This window comes from Erpetoichthys calabaricus, chromosome 2 (genome assembly GCF_900747795.2).
Source record: "Erpetoichthys calabaricus chromosome 2, fErpCal1.3, whole genome shotgun sequence".
NCBI classification, from domain to species: Eukaryota; Metazoa; Chordata; class Cladistia; order Polypteriformes; family Polypteridae; genus Erpetoichthys; species Erpetoichthys calabaricus.
This window is the reverse complement of record NC_041395.2, coordinates 327,450,847-327,477,700: the sequence shown is the minus strand read 5'-3', so window position 1 is coordinate 327,477,700 and position 26,854 is coordinate 327,450,847. Positions and strand designations below refer to the sequence as shown.

Genomic DNA, 26,854 nt, shown 5'->3' with positions numbered 1-26,854 from the left:
ACACCGACTACTTTACATTGTATTACAGTGTCATATCTTCAGTGTTGTCCCATGAAAAGATATAATAAAATATTTAAAAAATGTGAGGGGTGTACTCACTTTTGTGAGATACTGTAGATAAATCAGTAATTAAAGGTGCTATATAAAATGATAAACAGATATGAAAAGCTTTATATAAAATAGATTGATATATAGAAAAAGGTGATATAGGCTACAATTAGAAAATGGATAAGAAAGCTGTCCAATATAAGAGACAAACATGGAATGTGCTAAATAAGTACCAGATATGAAAAGTGCGCTAAAATAAAAAGACGGACAGACAGACAGACAGATATTGTCAGATCCATAAGAATTTGGATAGTGACACAATTTCAATAATTTTGGCTCTGCACACAACCACAATGGATTTGAAACAAAGCAATCAAGATGTTATTGAAGTGTAGACTTTCAGCTTTAATTCTAGGAGTTTAACAAAAATATTGTTTGCGCTGTTTAGAAAAGAGAGACATTTTTATACATGGAACCCCAGTTTTCAGGGGCTCAAAAGTATTTGGACAAACCAGCATTATCATAAATATGATGATCATTTTCAATATTTGGTGGAAATTTCTTTACTGTCAATGGCTGCCTGAAGTCTGAACCCATGGCCTCCTCCAAGTGCTGGGCTTCCTCCGCAATGATGGTTTGCCAGGACTTTACTGTCGCTGTCTTCAGGTGCTGCTTGTTTGTTGGACTTTCTGCCATCAGTTTTGTCTTCAGCCAGCGAACTGCATGTTCAAATGAGTTGAGGTCAGTTGGCGATTGAAGAAAATTCCACTTCTCTGCCTTGAAAAGCTATTGGTTTGTTGCACCAGTATGTTTTTGGCTCATTGTCCATCTGTACTGTGAAGTGTCATCCTATCAATTTTGTAGCATTTGGCTGAATCTTAGCAGACAGCACAGCGCCCTGTACACTTCAGAATTCATCCTGCTACTTCTGCCAGCAGTCATATCATCAATAAATACCAGTGATTGACATCCAATGGCAGCCATGCACGATCATGCAGGAAAATTTACCTCCACCATGTTTCACATATGATGTGATATTCATAAGATCATGAGCCATTTCTTCTCTTCTCCATACTCTTCACTTTCAAACATTCTGCTATGTACTGATTTTAGTTTTCTTTGTCCTAAGAAAATTGTTCCGGAACTGAAAGGTTTTTAAAAAATGTTTTCTGGCAAAGTCTAATCTGTCCTTCCTATGCTTGAGCTTTACCAGTGGTTTGCACCTCGTGGTAAACTCTCTGTCTTTATTTTCATGAAGTCTTCTCTTGGTTGTAGACTTTGATAGACCCACCTACCGGACAGTGGTCTTGGTTTGCTAAATGTTGTGAAGGGAGGGGTTCTTCTTCAACAAGGACAGAATTCTGGAATCATCGAGCACAGTTGTCTTCTGTGGTTTTCCAGACCTTCTGGAGTTGCTGAGATCACCAGTATGTTCCTTCTTTTAAAGAATCTACCAAATGGTTGATTGGACCACTCCTGATGTTTCTGCTGTCTCTCTAAAGGGTTTGCTATTTCAGCCTAATGATTTACTGTTTTTTACTTACATGGCCAGCTCTTCGGACCTCATATTGAGAGTTCACGGTGACAGCTTCCAAATGCAAATTCCACACTTGGAATCAATTCCAGACTTTTTACCTGCTAAATAGTTAATGAAATAATGAAAGGAACTGCTCACACCTGGCTATGGAACAGCTTCTCAGTCTAATGTCCAAATACTTTTGAGCCCCTGGAGGGGGGTAGGGGCTATGCAGAAAAATGGCTGTAATTCCTAAATGGCTCATACAAAATTTTTGGCAAAACCCCTTAAATTAAAGCTGAAAGTCTAACCTTCAATCACACAATGGTTACTTTATTTAAAATAAATTGTTGTTGCATACAGAACCAAATCTATGAAAATTGTGTACCTGTCCAAATACTTATGGACCTAACTATAGATAGCCACTATATAGATAGATAGATAGATAGATAGATAGATAGATAGATAGATAGATAGATAGATAGATAGATAGATAAACCTATTTCAACAGATGCTTTCTGGTATTAGGCAGCATAGTGGTGGAGTGGTTAGCGGTTGCCTCCACTGTTCAAGGTCTGAATCCCAACACAGCTGCTTTCAGTTCTGAGATTTGCACACTCTTCCTATATTTCTTCTAGATTAGGTAAAGGCCCATCGGGTCACGAATTTGGTTTAATTGGCTTATAAAATGGGCGTTTTCTAGCAGAGCATGAACCCCAAGTCTTCTTCAGCTTTTATTATTTGTATTGATGTATAAGCAGAAGAAGGGAACCCTGTGATCCTGAAACATGGAGGTTGATAAGAAATGGATGTGTTTGACTCAAATAGGCCATGGCATTCAAGCGATGATTAATTAGCATTAATGGGCACAAAGTGTGGCAAGAAAACATTCCCACACCATTACATTGACTCCACTAGCCTGGACTGTTAATACAATACTGGTTAGATGCATGGATTCATGGTGTTAGCCCAAATTTTGACCCTACCATCTGTGTGCCTCACCAGAAATTTGGATTCATCACACTAGGCTAAATCTTTCCAAATCTTCATCTGTGCAGTTTTGGTGAGCCTGTGCCCACTGCAGCCTCAGCTTTCTGTTCTTTGCTGACACAAGTGGAGCCCGATGTGGTCTTCTGCTATTGAAGTCCATCCGCCTTAAGGTTCAAAGCATTGTGTGTTCCGCGTTGCTCTTCTCACCACCACAGTTGAACTCGGTGTTTATTTGAGTTATCGTAGCCTTTCTGTCACCTCAGACCAAACCGGCCCTTCTCCTCTAACCTCTCACATCAACAAGGCACTTCAGCTCACAGAACTGCCACTCACTGGATTTTTTTAATGTTTTTTGCAGAATTCTGAGTAAATGCTAGGGACTGTTATGTGTGAAAATCCCAGGAGATTAGCAGTTCCAGAAATACTCAAACTAGCCCAAGTAAGGGTGCATAAGTGTAGATTCACAGAGAAAAAATTTGGCAGTTTTTTGATAGATAGGCAGCATCCTTGTGAGTTGAGCACTTTTTAAATCCAGCCAAACTGGTTATCTGCTGCGACAGTAACTAAATATTACCTTTGGCAGGTGATTGTCCAAAGTCACCAATGTGGACCATTGATAATTACAAAGCAGAACCCATCATTTAAAAAAAAAATTACATCATAGAGAACAGAAAATGCCCTGGAAGATCCCCACATTGGCGTCAAAAGTCAGCTATCAAGTGGAATTAGCAGGACTTCTGGTAGCATTAGTTGTGAAGACGGTGCCAAGTTCAATCACTGTGAGTGACTTGGGCACGGATAATCCTAACCAGTCTATACTGAAGGAAGCTCCACATGGGGAGAGTTTTAACTTTGGTCTCTGTTTTTCTGCTTTGCTGTGTGTGTGTGTGTCTCTCTGGTGCTCGCCAGATATGTGTTGTCTGGCTTGGTGATGACTGGCAATGATAGTCTGTTACATGTGATTAATGTAATATCTGATTCATATCATCTTATATTAGCCCTGCAGCACTTGTCGTGGTGTTCAAAACCTGCAACACATTTATTGGCTGGTTGCGTTTTTGTTTTGATGGGTTTGGCTTAATGCTATCCTTTGGTTAACTGTTGTTGTGCATGTGTGTCAGAATGTCACCTTCGGAGGTAAGCACAATCATGCCAAGGCACAAGGGGGCGTGGTTGCTGAGGGTATTGTCTCTTTTTCTTTTAACACCCAAAGCTCCGAGAAGACACCCAATGAGGTCAATTGATTCTGCACCCTCCAGTCTGAGGAGTAGAAGATGGAGATGCTCCAGAAGTCAGCACCTTATTTGGGAAATAGCAGACTGCCGGATTGAGCTCCAACCTAAGCACTGACCTTAGCTGTTTTTTTGGAGGCCATACTGCCCAATAACTCCGTTTCCACTATCATGAGCTTGATTAGTTGTGTCTTGCCAACCCTGGGGCAACCAGGTGGGAATCTCAACATTTATTTTGGACTTGTGTGTTCCCTCACTTGACCACCCTGTATAGGGTGGCATCTGAGCGAGAAGTCTGTCCTGTTCATGTGAACTCATCTGCTGATTACAGTGGCACCAAGTCATCGCTTCAAACTAGTGCTGATTAATTAACACCTCAGCATCTCTGCCGTTCATGTAATTTATGCCGACAACAGGGCTTTGTTAAAACAGCTTAATAGTTTTAAATTGGAAATTCATGAGGAACAATGCCTGCACAGTGAAATACAAAGGTCCCGAATAAGATGTGGTTTTCCAGAAAATCCTTCCATCCTTGACAGTGAAGTGCGCTCAAATGAGACCGAGCCTTTGAATTGAAGCCCCGCCTCTCCCCTCATTCATATGTTCATACCGGTAAGCCATAACTGCAGTTCTCTGGGATTATTGCATGGCAGTGTCGGAAACCGCACTGCAGAACTGACCTTCTGCTTGTTTGAAGCAACTCAGATCTGCACAAATGAATTGCTCGTCTCTGTCAGGCCACACACTCCGCAGTGTTCACATCTCGTAGAGTGCCATGGAAGCCAAATGGTTGAGCGATTACTGGGAGGAACTCCTGACCAATGAATGAGGGGGAGGCGGGTCTTCAGTTCAAAAGCTGAATTTGTTTGAATGAGCTTCATTGTCGGGCATGAAAGGATTTTCCAGAATTAGTTTATATTTAACAATAGTTATGCAAAAATACAGGGTGTCCACAAAGTCTCTTTACAATTTCAAAAAATTACTAAAAAGGCAACTGATGAGATATGTTAATCAAATTTGTCCAATGCACTCAGTTGTTATCAAAGTTTGTTTTAGTGATGAGGCAACTTTCCACGTTTCAGGGAAACTGAATACACATATTCAATGGACAGTGACCTCCAGCTCTCACTGGAGCGGTTCGCAGCCGAGTGTGAAGCGGCAGGGATGAGAGTCAGCACCTCTAAATCCGAGGCCATAGTTCTCTGCTGGAAAAGGGTGGAATGCTCAATCCGGGTTGGGAACACATTACTGCCTCAAGTGGAGAAGTTCAAGTATCTCGGGGTCTTGTTCACAAGTGAGGGAAGAATGGAGTGGGAGGTTGACAGACGGATCGGTGCAGCATCCCCAGTAATGCGGGCTCTGCAACGGTCCATCGTAGTGAAGAGAGAGGTGAGCCAAAAGGCAAGGCTGTCAATTTACCAGTCGATCTACGTTCCTACCCTCACCAAGGCCACAAGCTTTGGGTAGTGGCCGAAAGAGCAAGATCGCGGATACAAGCAGCCAAAATGAGTTTTCTCCACAGGGTGGCTGGACTTTGAGATAGGGTGAGGAGTTCAGTTATCCGGGAGAGACTCAGAGTAGAGTCACTGCTCCTCCGCATTGAGAGGAGTCAGTTGAGGTGGTTCGGGCATCTGGTCAGAATGCCCCCTGGACGCCTCCCTAAGGGGGTGTTCCAGGAATGTCCCACTGGGAGAAGGCCATGGGGCAGACCCAGGACACGCTGGAGGGATTATATCTCCCAGCTGGCCTGGGAACACCTCGGGGTCCCACCAGAAGAGCTGGAGGAGGTGGCCGGGGAGAAGGAGGTCTGGGCTTCCCTGCATAGGCTACTGCCCCCACAACCTGACTTCGGATAAGTGGTGGACAATGGATGGATGGATGGATTAATACACATAATGTGAGAATCTGGGGCTTAGAAAACCCCCATGTGACAAGGGAACTTCATCGAGATAGTCCAAAGGTGAATGTGTGGTGTGAGATCATGTGCAATCGAATCATTGGTCCATTATTCTTCAACGAGAGATTAATTACTGCAAATGTTTACCTTGACCTTTTGACTGAATATGTGACATCACAACTGGATGACCTTCAACCAACTGTCATTTTCCAGCAAGATGGTGCACCACCACACTGGGGACTGCATGTTTGTAGGTTCCTGAATCAAACATTTCCAGATCAGTGGATTGGAAGGGGTGGCCCAATTCCCTGGCCACCTTGTTCACCAGATATCACTCCCCTGGACCTCTTTCTGTGGGGTTATGTTAAAGATATCGTGTATCGAACAAAGATATGGGACATTAATGATCTAAAGCAAAAGATCACTGATGCCATTGCCACCATTGATGACGCTATGCTACAGAGAACATGGCAAGAAATCGAGCACCATCTTGATGTACTTCATGCAACTAGTGGTCCCCATATAGAGGTGTGTTAAATGAGGCAAAAAAAACTTTAATATCTACTCCTCATTTTGTAATAATTTCCACAGAAATGTCTATTCATTTGTTTTTTTAATAAAATTTTGAAATTGTAAAGAGACTTCGTGGACATCCTGTACATTTGGCACGCTGTGAGCACATGACTTGACACTTGAGATTGGATTATGAAAGTAATTTTATTTATTTATTTTTTAATGAATGTCTCGATATTGCTTGTTGTTATTCAAGCTGTGTTCCTATTCAAGGCCATTCAATCAGCCATTTTGTTATCAACGTCATCCAAGAAAACATAGAAAGGCAATAGTAACTCAAATAACCACTTGTTGCAACCAAGCAAGGTATGCAGAAGAGCATTTCTGAACACAAAACATGTAGAACCATGAAGCAGATGGGCTTCAGCAGCAGGAGACCACACCGGGAGTCACTCCTGTTAGCTAAAAACAGGCTCAAGACTGGAAAAACGTTGCCTGGTCTGATGAGTCTTAATTTCTGCTGCAACATTCAGATTGTAGGGTCAGAATTTGGCGTCAACAACATGAAAGCAGGAATCCATCCTGTCCTGTATCCTGTGATGGAGACTTCAAGCAGAATAAAACGCCATGTCACAAAGCTCAGATTATCATAAACTGGTCTCTTGAACATGACAATGAGTTCACTGGATTCAAATGACCTCCACAGTCACCAGAGCTCAATCCAATAGAGCACCTTTGGGATGTGGAGGAATGGGAGATTCACATCATGGATGTGCAACCGTAACTGTAACTGCCTGATGTTATCAGGTCAATATGTGTTAAAATCCCTGAGGAATGTGTGCAGCACCTTGATGAAACTATGTCACGAAGAATTGTAGCAACAGGGGGTCCAGCCCAGTTCTAGAAAGGTATACCTAATAAAGTGGCTGCTGAGTGTATATTTCAGTGGTGCCTTCACCAGTCTGATGGTGACACCTCTGTCTGTACCACCTTGTTTATCCACTATGCTTCCCAGATAGGTAAAGAAATTCACTCCATCAAGGGCTTTACCTTCTACTCTCAAAGTGTTGTCAGTTTTGGTGTTGGTCCATTCTTATGAACTTGGTCTTCTTCTTGATGATGATCAGTCCTATCTTGGCTGATATCGCTGTCAGATGTTCTGTCTTGTTCTGCATTTGGCTGTGCTTGTGTGACAGAAAGCTACAGTGTCATCTGCAGAGTTCAGGTCATCTTGCTGTGCCACAGGGTCTACCGTATCCCATTTTTTTCTTTAGTTGTTTACTAGTGTACTCACACTGGGCATGTTTGTTCCGTATCGTGCCCAAGTGCGACTGTCCATACTAAACCCCACCCACCCACATAGCTGGTCTTCAATCACACTGCGCTTTAACGTTCTGGGTCCGGGCATGCTTTTGTCATGTAAAGCCAAAACAAGATCGGAACATGGAGTGACTGCATGCATGTCAAAATGATTTTACTTTTTTGTAGTTGTTTTGGAGTCATGTAGGGTAGAATGACGCTCAACCCTCATACAGATTTATTGAGTGTGCAGTGCAGCAAGCGTTTTGCTGTTAATCGTGCTACACTGACGAGAAGGTTTTTATTGAGACAAATGATGTTAAGGGAGGAATTTGCAACTCTTCTTGCCAACTACAAATCACTTTCATGTTGTGAAGGACAGCCGGGTCCCATGCCCGGCAGGGACGCCCCTACTGCATTCATTCCGAGGGAGCCAGCATGGGCAGCTCAGTACCTCCCCCGGGACGCTTGGTGGCAGCCTCCCTGGTGGACAATGATTCCCCAACCTGGTGCAAGGCTCCATGGGACATGGAGTCCTCCAGAGCCTGGTTGGGGGCTTGGATGGCCGCCAGGGGGAGCTGCGTGGACTTACCAGCCCGGCTGGTCAATTCCTCAGCCCCAGGGTATAAAAAGGCCAGCCACCACCACTCGAGAGAGCTAGAGTCGGGAGGAGGAGGACTAAGCCTGAGGAGGAGTGGTGGTGCTGAGGTGAAAAGAAGTGTGGTTTGTGTGCAATTTAAGTGCCTGTGGGACTGTGTTGGGCTAGTGGGACACGGGGAAGGCGTGCCCCACGGCTGAAGATAAAATAAAGAAGCTTTTATTTAAGTACGTGCCTCTGCCTGAGTCTGTGCCGGGTCGGGCGCTATATAGCGCCTTTTACAATGTGTAAGGTGAGAATAAAAACCTTTTTTAACTCAAATGGTATTGAATGAAATGAGAATTGTGCTATCTGACTAGTCGCATCATTGCTCGGGCACGTTTAGTGATCATACTGTTCCTGAATGCTACTGAACTGTGCTCGGGCCCACCTCTTCCAAGCGGGCCAGGGCACGGTATGGTTGGCCCGGCACGGAGCAATCACACCAGTCAAATGCAACTAGACATTTTGGGGTGGGGGGGAATTAGGGTTACATACAGACAAACATGCTAACTTAGATAAGCTTTAACAATTGAACTTTGATTTAGCATTCCTGTTTGATTTGGCTAAGGCTTATTTAACAAAATGTTTGATCACGCAGAGTGGTATATTCTTTTAACTGACATAATCATTTACTGAGTATTTAAAGTTTTATTTAGAATAAGGATAAAAAAAAAGAGATAAAACTGGACAATGACCTAGTGAAAGGGTCTTCTTTTCTGTCTGAGAATGACATAAGCTGTTGTGATTCTGCCTCTGGAGAGACTCCGTAACTAAGAGATGTAGGCAGAGAACGAAGATCGTCTGAAGACTGCAGCAGAGTCCAGGATGGAAAGTATAGTCATGTGAAAAAGAAAGTACACCTCCAGAACATTTTTATTTTCTTTTTTGACATACGCAGATATATCGTCATTTAAACAGAATCTATAGATAATGGTGATGTAATTCATAAAAACCAATACAAAATTGACTTTAGAAGAAGAATATACTCAATGAAAAATGATCAGATGCAACATTCTCGTTTATGGAAAAAGCAAGTTCCCCCCTTGGCTCTCATACGCAGTGCTGCCCCCTCAAGTCAGTGTTTCCCCTACTGTCTACCATTGACTGAGAAAATGTTCCTCTCACTCCTCCATGAAAATTCTTTCAGCAGTGGGATGTTTGAGGGGTGTCTTGTGAGCACGTCTCATTTCAAATCTCCGCCGCAACATCTCGATGGTATTCAGATCTGGGCTTTGACTCGGCCATTCTAGAACCCTCCATTTCTTTCTTTTCAGTCATTCCTTTGTGGATTTGCTGGTATGTATAGGGTCACTGTCAGGTTGCAAGGTTCACTTTCAGTGGAGCTTCAATCTTTTCACTGATGATCCTCACATTACTTTTCTGGTATAATGAAGAATTCCCATTGGATTCTGTGATGGTGCGCTGCCCAAGTCTTGATGCAGCAAAGCAGCCCCAAAGCACAACATTTCCACCACCATGCTTTACCGCTGGCATCAGATTCTTCTGCTCAAATTTTATCTTTGGTTTTCACCCAAACACGTCTTCTGGTACTATGGCCAAGTTATTATCCTCGCCTTGTCTGTCCAGAACACATTGTTCCAGAAGTCCTGGGGCCTCATGCATAACGCTGTGCGTAGAATTCACACTAAAACATGGCATAAGGACAAAAACGGAAATGTGCATATGCACAAAAAAAATCCAGATGCATAAATCTGTGCATTCGCCAACTTCCACATTCTTCCGTTCCATAAATCCCGGTCAGCGTGAAAAGTAGAGCATGAGCACGCGCCTGCTGTCACTCCCTAACTCCTCCCAGAATTATGCCTCTTTGAATATGCAAATCAATATGAATAGCCCTTAAGCGCAGCGTTCTGTGAAAAGGCAATGGCAAAAGCACGGGGGAAATAAAAGAATTTCAGCGAATAACAAGTGGAGGCAAAGAAAAACGTACTATTTGTTGGTTTAAACAGTGGTATAAACAACAAAAGGAAGTTGATCGAGTGACATAGAGTGTCGGAGATACTCGAAAGCTCAAGTTCACAAAGCTGCACAGTGCCCAAATTAAAAAAGAAGTTGTCAGATATCAAAGTCGCTGTGAAAAGGCGAGTCGTAGCTCACCGTCTGAGTGTCATATGAAAGCTTATTAGGGTACAGAGAAAAAAAAATAGGCACACAGTGGGGAAAAAAGCACGAAATGTCAACTTTAGTCTCGAAATTTCCACTTTAATGACAAAATAAACTACGTGATTAAAGTAGAACATGATCAACTTCATCTTAAAATCGCTTAATTTACTAGTTTCTCAAATCCCATCGTAACTAAAGTAGTACGTTAAATGCTTTGTTTTGTATTTGATCTTCTAAGTGCTCTGTGTGTGTGAATCACTACATGCTTCTTAAACAGGCTTTCTCTTCCTCTGACAGGACACAGAATCCATTACATTAGTGATATTACAGCTCTCTGAATAATTAAAATACTGAGATGTATACTTGATATCATTTTCATGATGATAGGAGTTAAAGCATGTTATTAAACATGGGAACACGGTGGCGCAGTGATTGTTCATGCCTCATGCAAGATGCTTGCTGCACCGTGCGCGAACTTCGATGAAATAATTTATTGCAGCAGTACTGTCTCTTTCAAATGTACTAACCCCCAATTCCTGTCCTTACTTTTCTTTCTCCAAATACCCAATCTCCACACAAGCAGCCCTTTAATAGATGTTAAGCCATCTATAAGCTTAGAAAGCCAATTCTTCAAAACTTTTAAGGAACATTGAAATATCTTTGTAGTACATGTTTAATTAATCTATCCATCTATCCTTCCAGTGTCGTGCCAGCACCAGCAAGTATACAGCGCGAGGCAGGAACAAATCCTGAACAGGGCGCCTGCTCCTTGCTAGAGCTGCGGCACCGTGTCCTCACATGTTTAATTATTAACAATATAGATTATTTAAATGAAGTTAAAGTTTTATCTGTATAATATAATAAACATATTTTTGCAGCATTTGATCTTCAAAATGATATCACCATCATATGTAAATACACACTTTATAAAGTGGGCCAGGTTGTGCAATATTATAACTGTATCGCAAGTTTACAGTGAGGTAATTGTACTGATAAGTACAAACAGTTCTACAAGGAGCACTTGATGCATTTATAGTTCTTGGGATGAAACTGTTTCTGAACCGCGAGGAAAGGCTCAAAGCGTTTGCCGTATGAGAGCAGTTCTAGAGACAGCATGTGCTTGATGCTGTATAACAATAATTCTCTTTCCAATCAGCTGCTGTAAAGCTGTGATTCCCCACTCAGATACAGTGAAATAAATTATCTGAGTGGTGCAGTGAGAGTAATATGGAAAAAGATGATCCGCTGTGGTAACCCCTAACAGAAGCAGCTGAAAGAAGAAGAAGAAGGTGCAGTGAGAGTAACAATGCTAAAGCAGTTATGGTATTTAGAATAGTTTGAACATTCTGTGGACCATTATATTGTTACAGGTTAATTACAATCAGATGCATTAAACTAATAAACAATATGCGGTTAATTTCAGTGTATTTATAAAGCCGCGTCAGGGATATGGATCTAAAAAAGAAAGGAAAACCACACTGGAACAGTAGCACTGCTTTGACACTGGGTACCGCCAGTTTGCAAAACCGAGCGGAGAACTTGCGCACGCTAAGCATTTAGCTACCGTGAAAATGTGCGTGGCTTTACGGTAAGTTTAGGTTTTACACATAACGATTTTTTTACGCAACATTTTTGTGCGTACGCAGCGTTTATACATGAGGTCCCTGGTCTTTACCTAGGTGTTCATGGGCAAACTTTTAGTCTTGCCCTGATGTTCTTTCTGTTTCCTCCTGGCACACCTCATTTGTGCAGCCTCGTCTTAGTCGTAGACTCATGAACTGTGACCCCAATAGTGGAAAGAGCTATCATTAGGTCCTGTAATGAAATTCAGAGTGTTCTTAGAGACGTCTTTCAGCACCCTGCATTCTGCTCTCCAGAAGAACTTGCTGGGACGGCCTAGTCTGAACAAGTTGGTAGCTACTTGAAATCTCCTCCACTTTTAAATGATCGTTCGGGTAGTGGAATGGTTAATATCCAATTGTTAGGTGATCTTTTTAAACACCTTTCCAGACCTACCTGGGCATCTAGAACCTTCTTTCAGAAGGCCTCAGAGAGATCTTGGCATGGGGATAATACACACTTCATTAACAACAAATGAAATTTATGATTAAGTTTAAATAAAACAGGGTCAGATAAGATCCCCTCTAATGATGTTCAAATCATTTGTACCCGATTCCAATTTGAGGTATTTAAGGTAGTGAGAAATGGAGGGGAGGACTGACTTTCTGCACATGTGACATTTGCATTTATACCTATTTACATTACATAATGGACTACAAAATGTAAATGAGACATGATGTTTGTTTAATTATATCACCTTTTTATAAAGATACTATTTAAAGGAAGATCAAATCTTGAAATGTTGACTTATGTTAAAAAACTGAAAACCTCTTATGGGGTGTACTTACTTTTTCACATGAGTGTATGTAGTACTTTTGTCCGCGATTCTGCTCATTGAAATTACCCCTCAATTTCATTGATCTGCCTTCACTGCTATCCTGCCTGAGGTTTTTCATCTGGGAATTAAGACCTTATCATTAAATTATTGTCAATAGAGGTAAGAGGAGACGCCCCAATAAGATCTGCGCAGTCTACTCTTGGGTGAAGCAGGTATACCTTAAGGCCATGTCATATTAGACGACTTTTCCATCGATTTTCAGGTGTAGCCTTCACTTACAAAACTGTAGCAAGTTGGACTGAAACACTCCCAACACTTGCCTAACGTAACATACCGTGTGACTCACTCTAACTGGGCTACATATTCCAGGTTCAGAAATTTCATGAGTGTGCCCCCTATCATTCACAGCATCTGTTTTACTTGAAACAAAATTACAGAGATAAAAGCCAAAGAGTGAAAATTGCTAATTTCCTCCATTCCACACGACGTTTGGATGATGTTCTCTGAAAAGAAAATTCTACACGATTACAAAGACCTCACATTTCTGAATAAAAGCCCTGCCAAACAACAAAATTAGATAACTGGTTCCAAAAGCAGTCATTAGTATCGTACTGTGGGTGGGGTAGCCTTGAGATGTTCTCCTGGTATCTGTATGGGGTTTATTTACAACATCTCAAGGGTTCTTTCCATATCTCAAAGACACATATTGTGAGATTTTTTAGACCCTGGCACCCAAACACTGCGCTGCGCTTGACAACCCCCCCATCTGTGCTGTGCACTGAAACAGCCAGGAACTGGATGTCCACTGCCAGTTCAACTACAAGTTTCTAGGCTCACCGCGTAATGCGTCTGTCGCCCGTTGGTCGATACAGAGAATATTTCAAACCGGCCACTGATTTGGCCTTGTGTTTACTTTCTGTCTCCTCTTTTGTGCAGGAAGGCTATCACTTCTTTTGATCTGAGAAGGGAGCAAATGCAGAATGATGTCATCGTCACTGCTTATACTCTGCGTGTGTTCCCTTTTGAATAAACGCTTTGAGAATGTTCCTGTCTTGACAACAATAAAGCTGATTGTTTCCCAAACCTGGACTCACCTCCTCCTCTCTTGTGTGGGTCACAGACTTGCACATCACAGTTTGTAGATTAATAGGCCACCCTAAACAGGACAGGTATGAGTGACTGTGGGGGTCCTTTCTTCCTGTGACCCTAAAATTGGATGAAGATTTCAGGCTGGTTCCTTCCCCTGTGACTTTAAAACTGGATTAAACAGTTTCAGCAAAAGGTAGTGATGGAGGACGATGGTTAAAGATGGCCATCATGGCTTCTATTCTCAATTTGCTTGTCCTTGCATGGTTCGCCTAGCTTGGACTGTCGTATCAGTGAGGGGGGGAAAAAGAGAAATGTTAGATGAGTTTGAGTGGGACCTTAGGCCATGGTCTGTCCGGTCAAAAAGGTAGCTGATGAATTGCCACCTTTCCAAGCATATCAGAGTTAGGAGGTGATTGGTGCCAGCCTCCATACTGCCACAGTGGTGTTTCTTACTGGAATGTTCCCAGTTGTGTTTTCTTTCATATAGGACATCTGTCAGTTTGATCCTGGTGCACGCAGCGGTCACCCAATTGGGGTCCCGGCAAACATAGGATGTGCGGACATCTAGTGAAAGCTGCAGATGGTCTCAGGTTTTCAGAATGAGCAAGAGGTAATAGTAACATGCAATTCATCAAAAGCGGAAGAGATGGACTGTATGGTAAAACAAGAGTACCAAGCACATGATACACTGCATAGATTCAGACCACCAGGAAACACAAGTGATATCAAAACCAGCAGAAGCTAAACAAGCACTCAGACTAGTCCACCATAACTGGCTGTGTCCATGAAGGCCGGCTTACCTCCAATAGCAATCAGCCGATCCCCTTTCTGCAAGTCTGCTTGGGAGGCGGGGGAGTTGGGGACGACAGTTTCAATGATGACGTGCACCACGTCACCCTCGCTGGCTGGAACCTGCCGGAAGGTCAGTCCAACACTTTGGGAATTTCCTTTGATCAGCTCGGCCTGCAAAGTAAGCAAACAAAATTAGATGTGCCAACTGCCTTGCATTGTGTTTTCACAAAACAGTAGAAGAACTAATTTTATTTGAAAGTATTTATTTCAAGTTTATTGTTACGTGTACACAGGTGCATAAATACTTGCTTAAATTCAGCTGGGCAAGATATGCACCCATTAGTGGGTTTCATACAATTTATAATCTTTTGAATGGAGTAGTGGTGGTGGTAGAACGCTGCAGGGGCAACTTTAACGATGGCTTTCATCAACAAAAAGCAGAACTCCTTTATCGTAAAGCACATGTCTCTCAGAATGCTAGGGGTAAATGAGCTCATCTTATATGAGGCAAGAGAAAATGAAAATTTTCTGCTACTAGTAAGAGATATGAACAGGACAGGGAATGCAAATTCAATGAAAAATAGTTTTGTAATCTTCACTATTGTCTCAGGATTCTGTGCACTATGAAAAGTACTAAATAAAACAAAGGCTGTAGGAATAACAATCCTTAAAATGTAATATGGTGGGCCTAGGGGGTGCCACTGGACCAGATGCTCAATGAGCTGGCACGAGAGTCCAGCCTAAATCTTATATACAGTATATATTATATATATATATATATATATATATATATATATATATAGCTATTATCTTCTTATATAATATGCTACCTTGGCTGTTAGTTTGTCTGTCCAGGATTTTAAATCACCTGTCCCTCGCAAACCGTTTGACCAATTGACCTAAAATTTGGTACACATATACTACGTGACGTGTACTATCCGCTTGATGATTGCCCTCCAAGGTTATTCCTCTTTTTATTTTATTCTAGAATCGACTCTCAGCGGCGCGCAGCAGGGCAGCCGTGCAGCACATGCGTTATGGGCGCCGATTCCATCCCTACCACCTTCGCCGTCACTTCCCCTACCTCTTCATATCTTAAATAATTCTTGAGGCAGATTGAGGACTTAAGTGCCAGCTTAAGTGAAAAATGAAGGAAAACGTACTAAGTAATCGCAACACAAAAACTGACTTAATCAATTTTAACGCAAATAGATGCTAAACATACAGAGAAAGAGGATGAAAACTAGGAATGCTCAAGTCAAGTGTATTCACTGCATGTTATCGTGCAGGGCGCTGTTACTGGTTATATATATGTAAGGAAGATAACGATGTGCCAAAGTGAGGTATTACCAGAGAGTGACAATGAGTTGCAAGCTGATTAGTATATGCAATAAAGTATTTTTCTGTACATGTCACAATGAACACCCAATAAAACTTAATTATATATAAACACATTACAGTGGTGTGAAAAACTATTTGCCCCCTTCCTGATTTCTTATTCTTTTGCATGTTTGTCACACAAAATGTTTCTGATCATCAAACACATTTAACCATTAGTCAAATATAACAGAAGTAAACACAAAATGCAGTTTTTAAATGATGGTTTTTATTATTTAGGGAGAAAAAAAATCCAAACCTACATGGCCCTGTGTGAAAAAGTAATTGCCCCCTTGTTAAAAAATAACCTAACTGTGGTGTATCACACCTGAGTTCAATTTCCGTAGCCACCCCCAGGCCTGATTACTGCCACACCTGTTTCAATCAAGAAATCACTTAAATAGGAGCTGCCTGACACAGAGAAGTAGACCAAAAGCACCTCAAAAGCTAGACATCATGCCAAGATCCAAAGAAATTCAGGAACAAATGAGAACAGAAGTAATTGAGATCTATCAGTCTGGTAAAGGTTATAAAGCCATTTCTAAAGCTTTGGGACTCCAGCGAACCACAGTGAGAGCCATTATCCACAAATGGCAAAAACATGGAACAGTGGTGAACCATCCCAGGAGTGGCCGGCCGACCAAAATTACCCCAAGAGCGCAGAGACGACTCATCCGAGAGGTCACAAAAGACCCCAGGACAACGTCTAAAGAACTGCAGGCCTCACTTGCCTCAATTAAGGTCAGTGTTCACGACTCCACCATAAGAAAGAGACTGGGCAAAAACGGCCTGCATGGCAGATGTCCAAGACGCAAACCACTGTTAAGCAAAAAGAACATTAGGGCTCGTCTCAATTTTGCTAAGAAACATCTCAATGATTGCCAAGACTTTTGGGAAAATACCTTGTGGACTGATGAGTCAAAAGTTGAACTTTTTGGAAGGCAAATGTCCCGTTACATCTGGCGTAAAAGGAACACAGCATTTCAGAAAAAGAACATCATACCAACAGTAAAATGTGGTGGTGGTAGTGTGATGGTCTGGGGTTGTTTTGCTGCTTCAGGACCTGGAAGGCTTGCTGTGATAGATGGAACCATGAATTCTACTGTCTACCAAAAAATCCTGAAAGAGAATGTCTGGCCATCTGTTCGTCAACTCAAGCTGAAGCGATCTTGGGTGCTGCAACAGGACAATGACCCAAAACACACCAGCAAATCCACCTCTGAATGGCTGAAGAAAAACAAAATGAAGACTTTGGAGTGGCCTAGTCAAAGTCCTGACCTGAATCCAATTGAGATGCTATGGCATGACCTTAAAAAGGCGGTTCATGCTAGAAAACCCTCAAATAAAGCTGAATTACAACAATTTTGCAAAGATGAGTGGGCCAAAATTCCTCCAGAGCGCTGTAAAAGACTCATTGCAAGTTATCGCAAACGCTTGATTGCAGTTATTGCTGCTAAGGGTGGCCCAACCAGTTATTAGGTTCAGGGGGCAATTACTTTTTCACACAGGGCCATGTAGGTTTGGATTTTTTTTTCTCCCTAAATAATAAAAACCACCATTTACAAACTGCATTTTGTGTTTACTTGTGTTATATTTGACTAATAGTTAAATGTGTTTGATGATCAGAAAAATTTTGTGTGACAAACATGCAAAAGAATAAGAAATCAGGAAGGGGGCAAATAGTTTTTCACACCACTGTGTATATATATATATATATATATATATATATATATATATATATATACATACATACACACACACACATACACACACACACACACACACACACACACACACACACACATTGTGACATGGGGGGGGGGGGCGGGGGGTTTCGGGGTTTGCAGCATCACAAAACTTAGCACCACACAAACACAAATCCTGGGCTCAAATGTTTTATTATTTTAATAATAATAATAGTTTTATTATTTGCAATTACATTACAAAAGGCTTCTCTAATATACACAAATCCATACTCTTTCTCTTTCTTCTTCTCCTCCACTCCTCCCAGGCAAGTTTTGCCCACTTCTGCCAGACTCCAACTAGCCTGGATGAAGAAATGGTTCATTTTATCTTGGACCCGATGAGCTGGTGGCACCCAGGGACCCCAATAGGGTTGACCTATGGCACTACAACTCCCAGCATGCCCTGTGGGAGTCCACTGGTGTACCTGACTCCAGGATTTCTGCTACCTATCAGATCGGGGGAGCATGTAGCTTGAATAGTTCAGTTCCTCTTGTCCTGCGACTCGGGTAATGTTACTCCATTTAAGCCTGTCGGCATGCCAGCATACCCACTCTTCAGATTACATCCTATGCCCTGATCCTTGTGCAGGGAGGGAACCTCCCGCATTTTTTCATGCCTATTTGCCAACTGGACCTCCCTGCCTGCCATCCATTACAACATATACATTGTAAAAGAGGACAAAACTAAATCAATTGGCTGTTTAAGCTTGCAGGTGATAAACTATATGGGACAGCAAATAATGTACAGTTAAACATACTGCTACAGAAGGACGTAGAAAGAATTCAGATTTGTGCAGATGAAATTTAATTTTGTACCCTAAACCTAACCCTAATGTTAGGTATTATACAAAAAATGTTAAATTTGAGTATACAATGGGAGGTTTGAAACTTGAAAGTACATCATTTGAGAAGGTCCTGCGTGTTGGAGTGAAAGGATCACAATCTACATCTAGACGGTGTACCAAAATCATTAAGAAGGCTAATAAGGTTTGGTACATTTAGCTGTGGACAATGGCTGTCCCTCAGAACTCAGCCCTTAGACATGCCCTTTGTCCCCACCAACACACAGTGAATAGTTGCACTCTCCACCCTGTTTAGGGTTGGGTTAGGTTAGGATTAGAGGAGAATAATACACTCTGAAGGGCAAGCACTGACACACACAGACCCAAAAATAGCCCACCCATATTTTGTCACTAAAATATTAATACTTCCAAAATGCTAGAAAATATCTTACATAAGTATTTTAAAATACTATGTTATAAAATTTGCCGTTAAAGGATAAAAAACAAATTGAATTGGAATCAGCCCATTCCAGTAACATGAAAGAGGTAATCGGAGACAGTCCTAAACAAACCTGATCAGAGCATCCCTAGTGAATTTTTTTGAATTGAATGGCCTGTTCCCAATAAAATTGTCTTAATGATGGTGATGATTATGACTGGCCGTTGTTAACCTGTTTTCAATCTCCTTTTCTTTTCAGTTACCTGCTGTATTCCCTCTGCTACTTTATTCCAGTAACTCCTCCAGGGCTACATAATGGTACATGAGAAGAGTCTGAGAGGCCGTGACACCTGAAAGCAGCAGGACACTTTACAATTCGACCAGCACTATGGATACTGCTGGATGCCAAAGGGTGGACTGGCCAGCCAGTCCGAGCCAACTTGTCCAGAAGTCCATGGGTTGGCAGATATTAAGAGGATGAAGTGAACTGCAGTTTCAATTTTGGCCAACAACAGGCTGTACCTTAACATTAGCTAAATCCGATTTCTTTCTGTTACTCATTTAGCACAATAAAACAGAATGTTTACATGAGTTGAAGAGTGTTCACTTATTAAAGTCTGTTGGTGTACTTACTCATTATGGCCACTTTATTAGGCTCTTTAATGAAAGCAGCCAATCATAGGCCTCCAACTCAATATATAAAGAACACAGAAAGTTGAGTTACTGTACACTGAAGCACAATAACAGATCATCTAAGTGGCCATTGTGTTAGAAATTAAACTGAAAATATTTTAAATAAAGAAATCTTGTCCTCAACTAGGACCTTTTGAGTCAGAAACCAGACAGGAGGAAGCTTGTCCATTGTGTCTTTAATTTTTCCTCATGTAACATAGGTGATGGAATGGTCAACAAGCAAAGATACAGACTCATATTTATAGACAACTGAATTTACATAACGGTGCTGAACTAATCCTGACATTTACTCTGATTGGTTTGTTGGCTTGCACCATCTGAATAGTTACTCTGATTGGTTAAAAAACATGCGATGTTTCCAGCAGAGTACAACCAGTTTACATACCCCAAAATAAAAGTCTCATTTCACTACATCCTTGGTCCTTACAATACTTTTTGATACTTCTTGAGCTCCTGTGTGTGTGTGTGTGTGTGTGACAAACAGTAAGCCAACTTCTTGAACCATCACCCAGAACCTTCTTGTTCTTTGTTGTTCACGTGACTGAATTTTTGGTTTCCTGATATGCCTGTACAGGTTTCTGACATTTATTAACCCTTTAATACTCCTTCTAAGATAGATGCTATATTTTAATGTGGAAAGCATACCAAAACACTTCATGTACAATAAATATATTACCCCTAAATGACTAAGTGACCCCTAAGCTTAATTTTTCTTCCACTCCATGAGGGCAATATTGCAGTCAGTGCCCGCTGCAAACTTGGCATTTTCATTCACTAGAGTCTCTACAATTTAATGAGGATGGTGAAAAAAACAAAAACACTGGGTGAGCAGGAGTTCTGTTTACAAACAGAATTCATGAAGAAAGGCCAGACTTGTTCCAAGATAACAAAGGCTACAAATTATCAAACATAATACCAATGGCGTGCAAAAGAGTGTATCTGAACAAATTATGAGATGGGCTATGGCAGCGGCAGAACATGCTGGGTTCCTTTCCAAAATGACAGGACTACAATGGGCATGTGTTCATCAACACTGGACAACTGAAAATAGAAAATAAAAAAAAAATCATCTGAGGTGATGAAACTCCATTAACTTTAGTAACATGAAGATTGCAGGGACCCATTTTGGTATAAAAGTACATGAATCCATGCTGCCATGTGTCAGTGGTACAGGCTGATGGTGATAGTGTAATGGTATGGAGCAGAGGCGTGACCATGGGGGGGCTGGGGTGGGCACTGCCCCCCCAGGGAAAAGCTGTGCCCCCCCTGCGAAATGTTCTGTCTGTCCAATGAAAACTCCGGAGAAGAATAACATTTGATTTTCAAAACTGAGTTGCTTTCCGTTTGAATTTGGGGCGTATCCGTCAGTGTCTCCTCCACTAGACAAGCACCGTGCTGCTCACAGTTCACTTCGTCGCACATTTTGCAGCACGTTTTGAACTTGTTGACCACATTCTTTAATTAAAACAGTGTATTCGTTCCATTCTTCTTTTATTTTCTGGTTGGTAACACCAAATGCTATGCATAGGTGGCTTATTAAAAAGCAGACATCTTCAACCTCTGTCCCTCCGCAAGCTGCTGGCTCCATGGTTAAGCCCAGGACCGGTGCTACCAACATGGAGCACAGCACACCCACGTCGGGAACTGAAACTCCAAAAGATGTAGATAAGCCTACACAATCCTCCAGCTCTGCGCCCGTGTCGGGTACTCCAAACCTCTGCCTTCAACAAAATATACAGTCTGGTCTGCCTGACTTAAATATGGATAGCCCATCCCAACCCATTTTAATTAATTATCCCAAGCGTGCATTCGGAAAGACACTCAGATGTTTTAGTGCAAGCTGGTATCAGTCTCGACCATGGCTTGAATATTCTGTTGTCCATGATGGCAGCTTTTGCTTTGCCTGCCACAAATTTAGTGTTTCCAATTCGGACCGCGAGGACATATTCACCAAACACGGCTACACTAATTGGAAAAAAGCTCTAGAAAAAGACGGTGGCGGCTTCAACAAACACGCGTCTAGTATCCCGCACGTCAGAGCCATGTCTGCATCACAGCACTCATCATTGGTGTGTCTTCAGCTGCATGCGAAAGCTCTTTCTCTACTATGAACCGCATTCTCACTCCACTCCGCCGAACAATGCTGCATTCAAGGAAGAGAAATGTAGTCATTCTGGCACATGAGAAAAACATCACAGAAAATCTAGACATGAATGAATTTATTTCAGAATTTGCCAAGAGTGACCGCAGACTGGTCCTGTAGATAATATCCAGGTTAAACACTGGAAACTGATGTCCTATAGCCTCCCATGACTACAATGAGCCACGTTTCTGTTCTTGCTCTCATATGTTGTATACATTTGACTTTGTATTGATATTTACTTTGTAGATGTAGTTCTACATTTGTTCACAAAAAATAATAATACAAGTTCCATTGCCTCTGGTAATTTTATTGAACAATAGGTTATGATTTATGACACAATTTTTGCTTTTATATGTTATTTAAAACTATGTTGTTATTATTATTTGACCCCCCTACAAAAATGGGGATTAATGGATGGATGGATCTTTTTTGCCCCCCCCAGACAAGCCAAATGCCCACCCACACATGATGTTCTGGTCACACCTCTGGTATGGAGAATGTTTCCTCTCACACATTTGGCATCTTAATACCAGTTGAAAGTCATTTGGATGCTACCATGTACAGTACATTCTGGAACTATTCAGACTACTTCACTTTTTTTTTTTTTTTTTTTTTAACATTTTGTTATGTTGCTGCCTTCTGCTAAAATCATTTAGAATTCATTTTTCCCCACACATTAAGCAACACTCAATACCCCAGAATGACAAAGCAAAAAGATGATTTTAGAATTTTTTGCAAATACCTTAAAAAAAGCATTTGGACCCTTTACTCAAAGTTTCATTGAGGCAAGAATAAATAAATTGTCAAATACAAGGAGGTGCTAGAAGACAAATTGTTCCAGAGCACACGCCGCCTCACCTTTTAGCAAGACAATGCCGAAACATACAGCAAAGACAGCAGTGAAGTGACCTGGTGACAGATCTCTGTGTGTCCTTGAGTGGCCCAGTTATTGCCTTTTTAATTCTCTACAGCGTAGGGCCACATATACCCTGCACATGCTTTTTTTACCTTCTAGGGAAAAGTACTCTAATCATCCAAAAATTCGATGTCGAGATTTTGATGAATCTCAACGTTTTAGACCTCCCTGACTTTCTCATACACAAAGTATAGGAAAAGTACTGTAATCGTCCAAAATCTCGATCTTGTGATTTTGATGAATCTCGATGTTTTAGACTTCCCTGACTTTCTCGTATACAAAGTATAGGAAATGTATTGTAATCGTCCAAAAATTCGATGTCGAGATTTTGACGAATCTCAACATTTTAGACCTCCCTGACTTTCTCGTATACGAAGTATAGGAAGAGTATTGGAATCCTCAAAAAATTCTATTTCGAGATTTTGATGAATCTCGACGTTTTAGATCTGAGTCAGAAAATTCCATTTTTTGAAATTATGTCTGTGTGTGTGTGTGTGGAGAGGACATCTGTGGAAAGAACTGAAGATGGTATTATCCAATCTAACAGAGCTTGTGAGGATCTGCCAGGAAGAATATGATCAACTGCCTACATCCAGGTGGGCAAATATTGTAGAGACTTACACCAAGAAGACTTAAAGTTGGAACTGCTGCTGAAGGGGCTCCTACAAAAGTACTGCATTAAGGGTCTGAATACTTCTATAAATGAGAGATTTCAGTTTTTTGACATTTAATACATTTGCAAACCTTTCTGAAAAGCTGTTTGCATTTTGTCAATATGTAGATTGATGGGAGAAAATGTCAGCATTTTCCTTTTAAAATTAAATCTACAGCACAATAAAGTGTGCAGAAAATGAATAATTTCGAAATTCACTGTACCATCATGTTATACCTGGCATAATTCAATGGGGATCTCCTAGCAGAGCCTGTGGTGGACTGCACACTGAGAAATTCTTTAACATAAGCCAAGTGTTAAATTATTTCCACTTGCTTTTGTTTTTTTATTTGTAGCCATTTTGCATTTTCTGTAGTGTGACTTCAGCATTAAACTTTCTCCATTCATTGAACTAGTGCTGGACACAGACAGTCCTGGGTAGTCTAATAACATGACAAAATCCTTTTATTCTTGTATTCATCATAAGTAGTAAGGGCACTCACTACCTGGACTGTTGGATTTCATTCCAGCTCCTTCTGACACTATAATGATCAAAGATTGCTCAGAAAATAGATTAGTGGATCTTACCAAATTATTTACCAGTATAAGCCTAAGACAACCGGTAATCCATGAAAAAAGTTGGGTTTTTTAATTGTATTATAATAAAATAGGATCAGCTTTAAATATCTAGGAAGTCCCTATTCAAATGTCATCCTCTTTTTACACCACATATCATGAAAAACAAGGTGGCTTAGCAGGAAATGTTAAAGGGAGATGAAGGGGTAAATCGATCAAAATGAGACAGAGAGGGACAACTTTACAAGATGAGTGTCACTGTAACTCTGCATAAGGTGGCCTAGGCATCTCTTTTAAAAAAACAAAAAAAACCCCAACTAATTATTACCTTCTGGAATGATGGAGAGAAAAACTGTACGCTAACTGGTAATTGATGAGTTTTTGGTAATTAGTGATAATAACAGGGTAGGATGTGTCAGCTCTACAGCAGCTGTCCTGCTCACCATCACTGGGAAGTTCCCTTTAAATAAAAGATTAGAATCACATTTCACTCCCTCTGTATCTACATCTGGAAAAACAACAAAAAAGGAAGGTAAAAAACATTGCTGCCCACGTACAAAATCTCAAAAAAACTGTAGGTCAGGGCCTCATTCAGTGAAAGGTGTCCCCCTCGCTGTGTCTGCCAACATCCATCCATCCGTCTGCAAAACTCCTTTTGCCCCCACTTTGAATGCAACCTCTACTCCGGCATTTTATTTACACGCACCACACACTTTATTAGGTACACCTGCTTGTTAATGCAAACATCTAATCAGCCAATGACATGGCAGCAACTTAATGCATTTTGGTCTATAGACATTGTCAAGATGACCTGCTGAAGTTCAAACCGAGCATAAGAATAGAGAAGAAAGGAGACTGAAGTGACTTTGAACGTGTCATGGTTGTTGGTGCCAGATGGGCTGGTCTGAGGATTTCAGAAAAACTGCTGAACTACTGGGATGTCACACACAGCCTTCTCTTAGTGAGCGGCAGTTCTGTGGGCGAAAATGCCTTGTTGATGCCAGAGGTCAGAGGAGAATGGCCAGACTGGTTTGAGGTTTGAATGCAACAGGAACTCAAATAAGCACTTGTTACAACCGAGGTGTGCAGAAGAGCATGTCAAACCTTGAAGCAGGTGGGCTACAGCAGCAGGAGACCACAGCAGGTGCCACTCCTGTTAGCTAAGAACAGGCAACTGAGGCTACAAGTTGCACGGGCCCACCAAAACTGAACAATAGAAGATTAGAAAAAATGTTGCCTGGTCTCGATTCTGCTGCAACATTTGGATGGTAGGGTCTGAATTTGGCATAAACAACCTGAACACAGGGATCCATCCTGCAATGAATCAGTGGTTCAGGCTAGTCATGGTGGAATGATGTGGGGGATATTTTCCTGGCACACTTTGGGCCCCTTAGTGTTAACTGAGCATCATTTAAATGTCACAACCTACCTGATTACTGTTGCTGACCATGTCCATCCCTTTATGACCGCAGTATCCCCATCTTCTGATGGCGACTTCCAGCAGGATAACGTGCCAGGTCACAAAACTCAGATCATCTCAAACTGGTTTCTTGAACATGACGATGAGTTCACTGGAGTCAAATGGCCTCCACAGTCACCAGATTACAATCTAATAGAGCATCTTTGGGATGTGGTGGAGAGGGAGATTTGCATCATGGATGTGCAGCCGACAAACCTGCAGTAACCACGTGATGCTATCATGTCAACATGGACCAAAATCCACAAGGAATGTTTCCATCACTTTGCTGAGTCTATGCCACAAAGAATGGCGGCAGCTCTGAAGGCAAAAGGGAGTAGCCCATAATGGCAAAGTGAAAATATTTTTGCAGAAATGTTTGAAAATTTATTAAAAAAATCAAAAACTGAAATCTCTCTTTCATGTAAGTATCTAGATTCTTTGCTATGGCACTCCAAATTGCACTCAAGTGGTCCAGTTTTCTTTAATTCTCCTTCAGATGTATCAAGAACGTGATTGGAGTCCACTTGTTGCAAATTGAATTGACTGGACATCATTTAGAAAGGCACACATGAATCTGCATATGCAAGGTCCCACAATTCACACTGCATGTCAGGACAAAAACCAAAACATGACACCCAGGGAACTCTCTGTAGACCTCCAAAATCAAATTCTGGAGAGGCAAACAGGGCAAGGGGATCAAACATTTTTTTACTCTGAGTATTCCCAGGGGCACTGTGGCTTCAATAATTGTGAAACAGAAGAAGTCTGGAACCACCAGGACTCTTCTTAGAGTTGGTGCTAACTTTCCTTTGTGTTTTTTAAACAAAAGACGATTAAGAGGAGACGTGATTGAAGTGCTTAAAACTATGAAGGCAGTAAGTCCAGTGGATCGAGACTTTTACTTTAAAATGGGCTCAACAAGAACACGGGGAGACAGTTGGAAACTTGTGAAGGGTAAATTTCACACAAACTTTAGGAAGTTTTTCTTCACACAGAGAACTACAGACACGTGAAATAAGAGACCAAGTTGTATGGTAGACAATAGGACTTTAGGATCATTCAAAACGTAACTTGATGTTATTTCTGAAGAATTAAGTGGTTAGGACTGGCGAACTTTGTTGGGTTGAATGGCACTTATTCACTTGGAATGCCTTTGTTGGCAACTCCCTTTTGCCTTGTGAGCGCTATTGAGCTTCATGTTCATACAGAGCATTTTTTTGTGTGTCTAGCCTATGGGTAGTGAGCATTTTTGTAAGTGCTTTAATAACTTCTTGGGACTTGTGTACTTTAGGACTCCTAGTCAAAACACATTTACATATCAATTTTCTAATCTGCTCAACATGACTCACACTGGGGAGACCCTTCAACTACAAGTAAATTGTAACATCCACCTTGATGATCAGATGACAGCCATTCCTGCACCAGTACACTCACCTTATTTGATCTATTAGGTGGGTGATGGGATGAGAGAGATAAAGTAGCCAATAAGGGACAGGGAATTATTAGGGAACCAGAATGAACAGGCTGTGGACTG

At 41.4% G+C, this 26,854-nt stretch overlaps 1 protein-coding gene across 1 annotated transcript in view; it reads right to left on the bottom strand.

Moving 5' to 3' along the window:
• Positions 1–26,854, bottom strand: part of pdzd8 (PDZ domain containing 8) — a 283,146-nt gene that overhangs the window by 5,479 nt on the left and 250,813 nt on the right. Inside the window, exon 4 of the mRNA XM_028796014.2 lies at positions 14,547–14,709. Coding sequence (XP_028651847.1) covers positions 14,547–14,709 — 163 coding nt within the window. The remainder of the gene's footprint in view (positions 1–14,546; positions 14,710–26,854) is intronic.